General features: G+C 41.9%; 1 protein-coding gene and 1 long non-coding RNA gene across 4 annotated transcripts in view; one reads left to right on the top strand and one right to left on the bottom strand.

The window, feature by feature from the left end:
* VIRMA (vir like m6A methyltransferase associated) overlaps positions 1 to 7479 on the bottom strand; it is a 50662-nt gene extending 43183 nt beyond the window's left edge. For all 3 annotated transcript variants that reach the window (XM_059672228.1, XM_059672230.1, XM_059672229.1), the window contains exons 1-2: positions 7349 to 7479; positions 816 to 931 (exon numbers count right to left, since the gene is read on the bottom strand). In XM_059672228.1, coding sequence (XP_059528211.1) covers positions 816 to 931; positions 7349 to 7411 — 179 coding nt within the window. In that variant the 5' untranslated portion in view covers positions 7412 to 7479. The remainder of the gene's footprint in view (positions 1 to 815; positions 932 to 7348) is intronic.
* Positions 7480 to 7587: 108 nt separating this feature from the next.
* On the top strand, positions 7588 to 12538 carry LOC132219721 (uncharacterized). Its single transcript, XR_009449583.1, has 3 exons — positions 7588 to 7769; positions 9083 to 9239; positions 12337 to 12538. It is a non-coding gene; the product is annotated as an uncharacterized LOC132219721 (long non-coding RNA).
* Positions 12539 to 13225: the final 687 nt, after the last annotated feature.

Raw genomic sequence — 13225 nt, 5'->3', positions numbered from 1 at the left:
GGAGTGTCCCTCAGCCCAGCCTGCACCCTCTCCAATCTGGGACCCCTCAGGGGATCGGGCCTAAACTGGCATTCGGACATCCCTATCACAATCCAGGACTGCTGGCTCCCAACTGCTCACCTGCCTGATTGCCCCTAACGGCTTCTGCCTGCAAGCCCGATCACCCCCTAACCACCATCCTGCCGGACCGATCACCCCCAACTGCCCTCCCCTGCTGGCCCAATTGCTCCCAACTGCCCTCCCCTGCTGGCCTGGTCGCCCCCAACTGCCTTTCCCTGCTGGCCTGGTCACCCCTAACTGCCCTTCCCTGCCAGCTTGATCGCCCACAACTGCCCTCCCCTGTTGGCCATCTTGTGGCGTGGGCGCTGCCATCTTTGAGGGCGTGGCAGTCAATAAGCATATTCCCTCCTTATTGGCTGTTGGTGCTGCCATTTTTGAGGGCTGGGCAGTCAATTAGCATATTCCCTCTTTATTAGATAGGATGTTGTTTAAGATTTTTACATATTGTTCATAAGTAAAATGGACTTATAGTTACCTTTCCTTATGCTGTCTTTATCTGGCTTAAGGTGATACCAGCCTAATAAAATGAGTTAGGAAGTTTCCCCCTCTCATTTTTCTAAAACTTATAATAAAACATTAATTTTCTTTCCTTGAGAAAAAAAAAGAATGTTTCTACTGGAATCTATATAATTTTTTTAACCAATGTCACCCCAGTAAATTCAATAATTTTTTAAAAAAATACATAAATTACCAAAAAAAAATATTACTAGGAAAACCTTTAGTCAAAAATACTTTTAAAAGGAAAGCTGACTTACCCGTATGCTCTATTGTCAGGCAGGTTGCTATGGGCTCTTACTCCTGGGGGTATGACTCGGACTTCATTGATATAAACCACACATGGAAAACGAACCACATCTATATGAGAACTTTGCTTTAAAAAAGGGAGGGGAAGGACATACTGTAAGTAAAACACTGTCTAAGTCAAAATTTACTCATCTTCAAAAAAAATTATTCATCTTCAATTTGTTTCATTCAGAATGTCACAAATAATCTTAAAATAAACTCCTTATCATTAAAACATTGCTATTATATTATTTATGATACTATATAAATCATTATTTTTTCAAATAGCTGATGATAAAATGTACCTAGTTAAATCTTTCCATTTGTATAATAACATTTTCTACAGCGTATTTTCCTCCCAGATGTTTTGCTTAGGCCAATACAGACCTACAATCCCTTATTGGAAACCTCTGAAGTCAGATACCTTTTAGCATCCTGACTTTTTTTTTAATATATTTTTTATTTTATTTTATTTTTAATATATTTTATTGACTTTTTACAGAGAGAAAGGGAGAGGGATAGAGAGTTAGAAACATCGATGAGAGAGAAACATCGATCAGCTGCCTCTTGCATACCCCCTACTGGGGATATGCCCGCAACCAAGGTACATGCCCTTGACCGGAATCGAACCTGGGACCCTTGAGTCCGCAGGCTGACGCTCTATCCACTGAGCCAAGCCGGTTAGGGCAGAATCCTGACTTTTTTCAGATCTTTAAAAAGCTAATATGATACAAATACTGCTTATTATTTAACACCCACAGTGGCTTCTGGGACAGTACCTTTTCATCAAAACATTAATATTTCTGCAGTTACATATATAAACATTCACACTAAATAAAGATTCAAACTAGCATCATGTCAGTTCAGATCAGATTACATGGTCAAATGAATTCAGGGCAGATTTTTCTAGCATTTTATAATTTCTGAATTATAAGGGATTGTGGATCTGTATTAAAATTAGCTTAATCTCTTAAATGTAACACACTAACTAATAATAAGGCACAGAATAGTTGAGGCAAACCTTCTCTGAAATTTAAAAAAGAAAAAGTTACACAAACTAAGTTTATCATAATAAAAGAAATGGATAGCATAAATTTAGTATATACTTATTTCTTTCTATCATTTGACATAAGATCAAACAAACGAAGCTCTTGTAATCAATAATTTTAAAAGAAAGTTTCACACTGTTTTTGGACTACTTTACATCCATTTTTCTTAGGAGTTCAGTCAGTCATCATTACCTACTGGTCAAAGTTCATAATGAGAAGAATGGTTCACATTATTTGCATCTAGAAAGACCGAGTCTTCAGTCTCTCTTGAAGTTGCAAAGAATATTATGCATATCAACAGACCAAAATATTGTTCAAGTTTATCTTTCCTAATATGTGACAGAGGGATGGCATCCCAATTTTGCAATTTAAACTCAGAGATTACAGTTAAATATATAGGGCATAGAAATTTTAATATGTTTATTATTAAAATGCTTTAACTCGCAAAGACATAATGTCATATATCCAGTCCGTCATTGACCAAAATGTTGTTATGCAACATGACTGTACACAGAAGCTCCTTTACTGACATGGTTATAAATTCTCATTAATATTTTACAAAAGAAGCTTAGAACAAAAGTTTATCAATTCCATCCTCCTCTACCCTGCCTGCCACTAATTAATGAATGGTATTGGTAGTAGTTAGGGTATAAGACACTATGGACCTACAAAAATGAACTTAAGCTTTTTACAGCCTTTCAAAATCTATTTTGTTTATAAACAGAAAATTTTCTGTATTAGATGCTATGACTTTTATTCAATAATTATTTCTAAACATTTATTAAATGTCTATTATGTCTCAAATTATACTAGGTCCTGTGGATACAAAGGCAAGACAACCTCTGCCATTAAGGAACAATCTATTGTGGTAGACAAATAACTTACTAAGATACAGACTCACACAGGAAACTATGAAAATTCCGAGGGGTACTTACCTAACTCAGATTTGGGGGAAAGGGGGTAAGTTTTCCCCAAAGAAGTAGAACCTGAGCTAATTAATTCTTCAAGGAAACAATAGTGTAAGAGAAGGAAGATCTTTCCAGGCAAAGGAAGAAGTATGCACAAAAGGAAAGCAAATAAGAATGTAGAAGGGTCAAGTAACTGCAAGCATAATTCATCACGGCTACAGGGCAAAACAGGGGAGGAAAGTAGGACAGAATAGCTAAGTATAATCAACATAAATACAAGAAATAAGATTTCATCTGCTGCCAAAAGTCAACTCCAAATCCATTATCTCCATCTAGGACAGCCATGGGCAAACTACTGCCCGCAGGCCGGATCCGGCCAGTTTGAAATGAATAAAACTAAAAAAAAAAAAAAAAGACCGTACCCTTTTATGTAATGATGTTTACTTTGAATTTATATTAGTTCACACCAACACTCCATCCATGCTTTTGTTCTGGCCCTCCGGTCCAGTTTAAGAACCCATTGTGGCCCTCGAGTCAAAAAGTTTGCCCACCCCTGAGCTAGGACCTCCCTCCTGAGCCCCAGACCACTATATCCAACTGCCAACTGGAAATTTCCTCGTAAATGTCCCTCTAGAACAGCGGTTCTCAACCTTCCTAATGCCGAGACCTTTTAATACAGTTCCTCATGTTGTGGTGACCCCCACCCATAAAATTATTTTCGTTGCTCCTTCATAACTGTAATTTTGCTACTGTTATGAATTGTAATGTAAATATCTGATATGCAAGATGTATTTTCATTGTTACAAATTGAACATAATTAAAGCATATTGATTAATCACAAAAATAATATGTAATTATTTATGTGTTTTCCGATAGTCTTAGGCGACCCCTGTGAAAGGGTCATTCGACCCCCAAAGGAGCGCGACCCACAGGTTGAGAACCGCTGCTCTAGAATCTTCCCACCTCCTCTGTCACACCTTTCAGATGTCAACTTTATCTTGAAAGATGAGCCAGATCAAGTCTAGATAGGTGCCTCTCCCTTGTATATCCCAAATCTCCAATCAGCTGGGCTACTGTATACCCTTTTGTACCTTTTGAATTTGTACCTCGTACATGTACTACATAGTCAAAAAAAAAAAAAAAAAGAATGTTTAAGCCCAGCTGGCATGGCTCAGTGGTTGATCATCAACCTACGAACCAGGAGGTCAACAGTTGATTCCCGGTGAGAGCACATGCCTAGGTTGCAGGCTCAGTCCCCAGTGGGGAGCGTGCAGTAGATAGCCAATCAATGATTTCTCTCATCATTGATGTTTCTAGCTCTCCCTTACCCTTCCTCTCTGAAATCAATGAAAAAAATATCAAAAAAATTTAATTGTTTAAAAGTGAAGCTTGCTTTTAAAATGTTATATAGGTGTACATCTTGATTTATAAAGATGCATTACACATCGTTAAGCAAAAGATATCACAAAATAATATTACAGTATCAGTACATTAAAGTGGATGATGGGTGCATACATTTAAGCATATGCAGGGTTGAGCAAAAGTACATTTACAGTTGTTCATATAGAAAATACATTAATAAATAATACAAAAACAAACTTTCACATACTTGCAACTGTAAACCTACCTTTGCCCTACCCTGTATGTATTTACTAGAGGACTTGGGAAAAAAATTGTTTCAATTAATAATAGCTGAGACTAAGAAAAGTGAAACTATGAAAGCTTTTGCTTTTATATAATTTTTAATTTTTCTATAATGAAATTAAAATTTACTAAAATAGCACAGCCAGTGTGGCTTAGTGGCTGAGCATCAACCTATGACCAGGAGGTTATGGTTTGATTCCAAATCAGGGCCAATCAATGATTCTCTCTCATCACTGATGTTTCTCTCTCTCTCCCCCTCTCCCTTCCTTCCTACCTAAAAATCAATAAAAACATTTTTTTTGAAAAAGCTAACAATGATTACTGCCCATTTGCTAACTCCAGCTTTCACTACTCCTCTAATCTTTTCATCATGATTTGTCACCTCTAAATATTTCTGAATCATTTTAGATATTACTGATAGATTAACCTACCTAATATGTTTTACTAATCATATAATTTACCTGCTTAAAAGCTACCCATTTCCTACAAAATAAAGTTTACACTCCTTTGCTGAGCATTCAACAACTTCTAGGATCTGGCTTAGAACTGTCATTCGGGTGTCACTGGGTACTGCTCCTTTCCGCATACACTATGGAAGAGTGACTACTCCAGAATGCCCTCCTGTCTACAACTGTGGAACAGATCTTTCACCAAAGACCAAGTCCATACGCCGACTGCCTTGATGAACTCTTCCCTGATAATCTCAAATGAAGAGTGATCTCTCCCACCTCTAAAATCACATAGCCTTTAATTGAACCAACAAAGGGAGCTAAAAAATATTAAGGTCCTAATATGTCAGCAAGCGATGGGCATTTTGGAAATAAAGGTGATAAACCCCAAGGAATTCCCACTCTGTCTCTTCATGCAATTGTAACATTCTAACTTGAGTTATAATGTTGTGGACCTAATCTCCAATACTTAAATTATAAACGTCTTAAGAACAAACATCTCAATATTCCATATCTCCCCCCACAAACTTCTACTTCTTCAAGACTCAGATCAAATATGATCTCTACTAAGCCTTTCCCAATCATTGCCAGAAGACGGTATTTACTACCGCACAACTGGTCCTATCCTCTCCTGGTCCTCAATGTTTGTCTAAAAGTAAAGAAGCATGAGCTTCTTAAATATGTAAGTGGTGAGCGCCGAGTTTCCTACACTAATTCATCATATGCTTGTTTCTTTCCTTTTTAACTGTTCTCTACTTCTGTACACATAATAGCTTGGTTCTGACCCAACTCTACTGCCTCCACCATGAGTTTTCTAAACCCTCGCTGTAATTAGTCAGAAAAGTACAATCACTGAACAGAGCTAACTGACCCACATGAAATGAGCGACCACAAATGAATTCATGGTTAGTAAAACATGCTAAAGTTTCCAAACTTTTTTTATAGACCCATAAACCACTTGTTAACATAATTAGAAAGCCGGAACGCAGAACGCATGAAGAGACAACCACTACCCACTATCATGACTATCTTCAAAGAAAGAACAGTTCTCTAAAATGATTACGTTTACACTGAAAGAAAATGCGGGTTCTGAGGTTTTTTAAAATTTCTCTATGGACTTAATGTGCATTCTTCCCATGTTAGATGTTTACTAATGTCCCACAGTTGTGTGTACACAACACAGCGGTGCTATGCCAAGTTCCCTTCTGGTTTCTAAGCCAGTCTTGACGAAATCATGACGTTGATCTCCCTGATCCCATACTTTTTCCAAAACAGGCTAAGAACTGACACTCTCCTGCTCTTCTGTGTTGCCCTAACCAGTGGTTCTCAACCTTGTGGCCCTTTAAATACAGTTCCTCATGTTGTGACCCAACCATAAAATGATTTTCGTTGCTACTTCATCACTGTCATGTTGCGACTGTGATGAATCGTCATGTAAATATCTGATATGCAGGATGGTCTTAGGCGACCCCTGTGAAAGGGTGGTTCGACCGCCAAAGGGGTCGCGGCCCACAGGTTGAGAACCGCTGCACGGGTGGAGCAAAAGTACATTTACAGTTGTTTATGGATTTAATGTCCACCCACCTCAGATGATCATATTGAGAAATAGAGAAAGTGAACAGTTAACAGTAATAATAATAAGAAAGCAATGATTATAACAATAGCACTAGTCACAGGGTAATATTAACACTGGCTAAGTTTTACCGAGCATTTGCTGTGTACCTTGTACGTGTCAACCTCTTTAATATCTAAATCATTTTTGATATATGATTCAGCTTTATGTGGCAGGCACTATTATTAAGTCTATTTCATAAGTGAGTAATGTTCGTTCTTAATGTTCAGTTCATTTCGAAAAGATTACGCCACAATCCCCTACCTTCGCCTCTCAAAACGACTACACTAGCTGGACTATAATATCTGAATATCCCCTCCCCGCAGGCAGCCTCCACGCAAAAGCCGATCCGTGCACATATGTCATGTCCTAATGGGCGAACCCTAAACCGAACGAGTGTCACACCTGGGCAGCCCAAGTCCCGTTAGAAAGAGGACCTGGGAGCAGGGATTTAGGGATGACGAAGCCATCTGACCTGCTCGGTCTCCGGGAACAGCTGTCAAACGCGGGCAGTCCGAGACCCTCCCAACCACCGCCTGAGCTGAACCTGAGAACCAAGGTATTCCCAAGGCCCAACGTTGACGGGGGTAGGGGCCAAGGGAGCAAAGTAAGCAGAACGGCCAACTCAACCAAAGACGCAGGAGCCTAAGATAACGCAGAGGAATGTCCTGGCCAGCGATGCCCTCCCGCAGACGTGGTGCCCACACCCAGCTGGGGGGAGGGGGTGTGTACGTGCGGGATTGAAGGCCACCGGCAGGAGGGAAAGTCGAGGCATGCCTAAGGGTTTTTTGTAAGCGTCCCACAGTCGCGAAGCGGAGTCGGAATCAAGAAGCGAAGTCTTACCTCCGCGCTGGGGTGTTTAAAAGTATCTAAAAATAGCAGTTCCATCGCCGAGTCCACCGCCATGTTTGCCGAGGACGGGAGGCGCGCGGAGGACTTCCGGGGCAGCTCTGTTACCTCGGCGGCGACGGCGGCTCTGGAGAGGGAGAGACTGCAGCACTTCCGGTGTCTGGAGTGCTAGCGCCGCAAACCTTGGCCTATCCCGAAGCGCGGTGCTGCCGGAAGTCGCTGGCCCCGCCTTCTCCAGCGCGGCGGAGAAAGGCTGAGGAGAGGCGGGTACGGTGGCTCCCGTGGTCCAAATCCTGTCGTCTCGCGTTACCTCGCCACGGCGCCCGCGGAGAATGCTTCCGACTCTGGATACCCAGGGCTGGCAGGAAAACGCGGCAATCAGTGAAGAATAACGTCTCACAACGAAGAGGTTAGGGTTTTTCTTTTCTCATCAGCAAAATATGTATATTACCTAACCCACGGGCTTTTTGAGAATTAATTGAAGCAATATTCCAGAGATGGTATAACAGCAGGGCTGGAGTGGCTAGGTTGGTTGAGCGTGAGCGTGGCCCTGTACACGGAAAGGTTGCAGGTTCGATTCCAGGTCAGGGCACATACCTGGCACATACCTGGGTTTCAGGTTGGATCCCTGGTCGGGCTCCTAAGGAAGGCAACGGAAGGGATGTTTCTTACATCGATGTTTCTCTCTGTCCCTATCCCTCTCCTTCCACTCTCTCTAAAAACCAATGGAAAAATGAACTAATGCCATATGTACAAACGTGGATAATCTAAAAAACAAACAAACAAAAAAAACAGGGTAAAAGGGGTTGAATATGTACTGTATAATTTAATTAAAGCATGCAAAATAATATAACGTTTTAGGGGCATATCATCAACACTAATAAAACAGAAAAATGGTAATTGGCGTACGAACTACCCTTTTCATTGGCTAATCAGGGCTATATGCAAATTAACTGCCAACTAAGATTGGCAGTTAACTGCCAACAAGATGGCGGCTAATTTGCATATGTAGGCACAATGCAGGGAGGAGAAAGGGAAAGCAGGAAGAAGCCCCCTGCCACTGACAGTGATCAGAAACCCAGGGGGGAGCTAAGAGCTGGGGGACAGGGCAAAAGGCGGCCCCACCGCCTTTGCCCTGCCCCCCAGCCATGATGGGAGAATCAGGTGCCTTTTCCGCCCTGGCCAGTGATAGCAGGAAGTAGGGGTGGAGCCAGCGATGGGAGCTGGGCACGGTCAAAGCTGGCAGTCCCGGGAGCTAGGGGTCCCTTGCCTGGGCCTAAAGCGAAGCCCACGATCATGGGGCCGCTGCAGCTGTGGGTCCCCGCTGCCCCGGCCGGACACCTCAGCCAGAGGCGTCAGGCCTGGGCAAGGGGCCGATCCTGCGATTGGAGGGTGATGGGGGTCAACGCCTGAGGGCTCCCAGTATGTGAGAGGGGGCAGGCTGGGCTGAGGGACACTCCCCCCTGCCACCCAGTGCACGAATTTCGTGCACCGGGCCCCTGGTATGTTATAAAATTATAAAAGAAATGCATTAGGATGGTAAACACTATAATTTAAAGATAGTGGTGAACTGGAGAGATTTAATCAAAAGGTGCACAGGGGCTTAAAATGCTTTGGTAATGTTTTCTTCTTTAGGTTGGTGGTGGTTTCACAGATGTGTCTTTTGGTATGTCTGGAATATTTAACAATAAATTACTTATTTTAAATATATGTTTATTGATTTCAGAGAGGAAGGGAGAGAGAAACATCAATGATGAGAGAGAATCATTGATTGGCTGCCTTCTGCACACCCCACATTGGGGGTCGAACCCACAATCTGGGCATGTGCCCTGACTGGGAATCAAACCCTGACCTCCTAGTGCAACCACTGAGCCACGCCAGCCGGGTGAGTTTTACTTTTTTTAAGTAAATCTCATACACACCCTTCCTCAGCTAGCCAGTTTCCTCTGTTAACTAGCAATTTATTCCTTTACTATTTGTTTTTTTGTTTGTTTGTTTTGTCTTGTTTTTTCAAAGAATCAGTTCTTGAATTCATACTTATTATTTCCAGGATTTTTCTATTTTCTGATTCTTTAGTTTCTCCTTTGGGATTTACTAACTTTTTCCTTCTGCTTTCTTTAAACTATTCTTTTTCTAATTCTTATTTATTACTATACTAGAGGCCCGGTGCACGAAATTCGTGCATTCAGGGGTGATCCCTCAGCCTGGCCTGCGTAGTCCGGTGAAAGGACAGAACGGGACTGATAGCTGTGTCCCTAACCCCTCCTCCAAGAAAAAGCCACAGAATATATCAGTTTCTCAGCCTGCCCTTATCTCAGCCAATGGGAAAGCAAGGGAAACTAGCCCAAGGCCAAAAGTATGCTAGCCACCCCCCCCCCACCCCGTCTTTGTGTAACCAGACCCTAGCTGCACCCTGCCCTTGTGTCACTAGCCCCCGGCCCTCACTCAACCAACTGGAATCGACCAAATCAGTGGTCCGAGTGTGCCCCCACCCCCCGATCCCAAGCCCTATAAATTCTTTGTTCTCTTGGGACGGGGCGCTCTCTCTCATCCTACCGCTGTGCCGGTAAAGGAGGCAGAGGGACCAAGCCCGGGCATGAATAAAGACTCTATGCTTTTGCATCGGACTCGGTGCTCCCTGATGGATCTTTGGGGGATCTTGAAATCTGGGCATAACACCGGGAGCCCTTGGGGGATGTCTGACTGAGAGCGGGCCTAAGCTGGCAGTCAGAGATCCTTAGCGGAGCCTCTCCTACCACTGCCACTGCGCTTGCCAACCGTGAGCCTGCATTGAGAGTCTGCCCCCTGGTGGTCAGTGCGCATCATAGCAACCAGTCATTCCATTGTTCAGTCAATTTGCATATTAGCCTTTTATTATATAGGAGGATATATTTATGTCTACCGAATTTCCCCTAAGCTCTCCTTTAAGTGTAAACTGATATACAAATGTAATGCTTTTATTCTTGGTACTTTTTACATAGTCTGATTTTCTTAGCTTTGACTTTCTTTTTGACCTAAGAGTAGGGTGTGATAGCTTTTTTTTAAATTAATAGACTATTTTTTAGAGTAGTTTTGATTGTACAAGAAATTGAGCAGATAATACAGAGTTCCCATATATTTCCTATTATTAATATCTTCTATTGATGTGGTACCTTTATTACATTTGATGAACCAGTATTAGTACATTATTATTAACTAAAGTCCATAGCTTACATTAGTGTTCACTCTTTGTGTTGTAGATATATACTATATTTATATTTTAATTTATAGACTTTCTATGAAAGAATTATGCAAGAAACTGAGTATAGTTGTTGTCCCAGGGAGGGGAGTTTGATGGCTATGCTACAGAAATACAGGTTCTCTATTTCCATGTGTTTTACCAATTAAAAAAGTAAATTTTTTAAAGATTAATAAGAGTTGAGGAATAGAGAAAAACCTGTATAAACAACTCTTTTAAGAACTTTTGTTTCGTAGAGCAGAGAAATGAGGTGGTTGTTGGAGGGGAACATGAGGTTAAGGAAGTGTTTTTAAGGTGGTGGTGGGGGTAACTGCATGGAGATGATGGGAATGAAACAATAGAAAGAGAAACAGTGGTGATTAAGGGAAATGGGGGGTTATCTGAGGCGGAGAAGTATTGACTAGATGGGAGGGGTACCTGGTAGCCAAGTAGAACGTGACCTTTGCTAGAAAGAACACCTTCTCCCTGGTAACCAGGGTCAAAAGGAGTCCATGGGTGCACATGCAGATGGGATTAATGATTTGAAAATGAGGGAGTTCCTTTTGGATGGTTTCTATTGTCTCAATGAGATCATCAGCTGTGATAAAGAGGGCAAAAAGATGTATGGGAGGTCAAAAAAGAGAGCAGGTATTAACTAGATTTCTAGGAGAGTCCCGAATCCTTGATTGACTGTCCATCACTTCTCGTAGTATGGAGGGCCCCAAACTCACCTCTTGCTCACTCTTTCACCTGATGCCTACCACACCACTTTGATGATTCAGCCATTCCCAGCTAGATATGGTTTCTTTAATACAGGGGTATTTCACATCATTGTGACCTTGTTTACCTGGTTTGCTCTGCTTTGCCTATGACCCCTCAATATGGCTTTTTTTTTTAAAAATTGATTTTTAGAGAGAGAAAGGGAGAGGGAGAAGACAGAGATAGGAACATCAATGATAGAGAAACATCAGTCGACTGCCCCCTGCACGCCCCCGAAAGGGGATCAAGCCCACAACCCGGGAATGTGCCCTGACCAAGGACCAAGCCAGCGACCTCCTGGTGCATGGGATGACATTCAACCAACTGAGCCATACCAGCCAGGCACCCAGGATTTCTCTATGGCTTCACTCATCTTCCTCTTTGCTTGCAATCCGGGAAAGAATGATTCTCTTCCCCTGAGGAGATGTTCCTCCTACTCTTACATCCAAATCCTTGACCTCTTGTTGCATGGGTCCACGCTCAACCACAGAGCCGTACTGGCCAAGATCAGTATGGCTTCTAAAAGCCTGCATATCCCTAGCTGGGTGGCTCAATTGGTTAGAGCGTCATCCTGTACACCCAAAGGTTGCAGGTTTGATGTTTCCCTCTCACATTGATGTTTCTGTCTCTCTCTCTCTCAATCAATCAATAAAAACATATCCTCAGGTGAGGATTTTTTTAAAAATCTACATACAGGAGTTGGGAGGAAAGTGGGCTGAGGGTAGGGGAAAAAAATGGGGAAAAAAATCTACATACAGATACAATATCATCCAAAAGAATAAAATAGCTAAAGAATAACTTTAAGGAATGAAAGGCTTGTATACTGAAAACTATAAAATATTGCTGGAAAAAATTAAAGAATACTTAGAAAAATAAAAGGCATTCCATGTTTGTGGATTGGAAGACTTAATGTTGTTAAGATGACAATATTACCCAAAGTGATCTACAGAATCAATGCAATCTATACCAAAATTCTAACAGCCTCTCTCTTTTTTTCTCTCTCCAGAAATGGAAATTCTGATTCTCAAATGCATATGGCAATCAAGGGGCCCCAAATAGCCAAACAATCTTGGAAAGAACAAATTTAGAGATTTTGTTAAATCACTCTTGATTTAAAAACTTACTACAGCCCTGACCGGCGTGGCTCAGTGGATAGAACGTCGGCCTGTGGACTGAAGGGTCCCAGGTTCGATTCCGGTCAAGGGCAGGTACCTTCGTTGCGGGCACATCCCCAGTAGGGGGCATGCAGGAGGCAGCTGATTGATGTTTCTCTCTCATCGATGTTTCTAACTCTCTATTCCTCTCTGTAAAAAATCAATAAAATATATTTTAAAAAAACAAAAAACTTACTACAGTGCCCATCAGCAGATGAGTGGATTAGAAAACTGTGGTACATCTATACAAGGAATACTATGCTGCTGTAAAAAAGGAATTCTTTATATATATGTTTTATTGATTTTCCACAGAGAAGAAGGGAGAGGGATAGAGAGCTAGAAACATCGATGAGAGATTGATCAGCTGCCTCCTGCATGCCCCCCACTGGGGATGTGCCCACAACCAAGGTACATGTCCCTGACCGGAATCGAACCTGGGACCCTTCAGTCCACAGGCCGACGCTCTATCCACTGAGCCAAACCGGTTCGACAAGGAGGAATTCTTACCATTTGCAACAGCATGGATGAAACTGGAGAGCATTATGCTAAATGAAATAAGCCAGCCAGAGAAAGATAAATATCACATGATTTCACTCATTTTGGAATATGATGAACAAAAATAGAACCAGAGACATACATAAAAGCATCGAAAAGACTGTCCAACCTATGAGGGAAGGCGGGGGGCAAAGGGGTAAGAGATCAGCCAAAGGACTTATATGCGTGCATATGAGCATAACCAAT

The sequence above is a fragment of the Myotis daubentonii genome, chromosome 17 (genome assembly GCF_963259705.1).
Source record: "Myotis daubentonii chromosome 17, mMyoDau2.1, whole genome shotgun sequence".
NCBI classification, from domain to species: domain Eukaryota; kingdom Metazoa; phylum Chordata; class Mammalia; order Chiroptera; family Vespertilionidae; genus Myotis; species Myotis daubentonii.
This window is presented reverse-complemented; position numbering and strand designations above follow the sequence as displayed.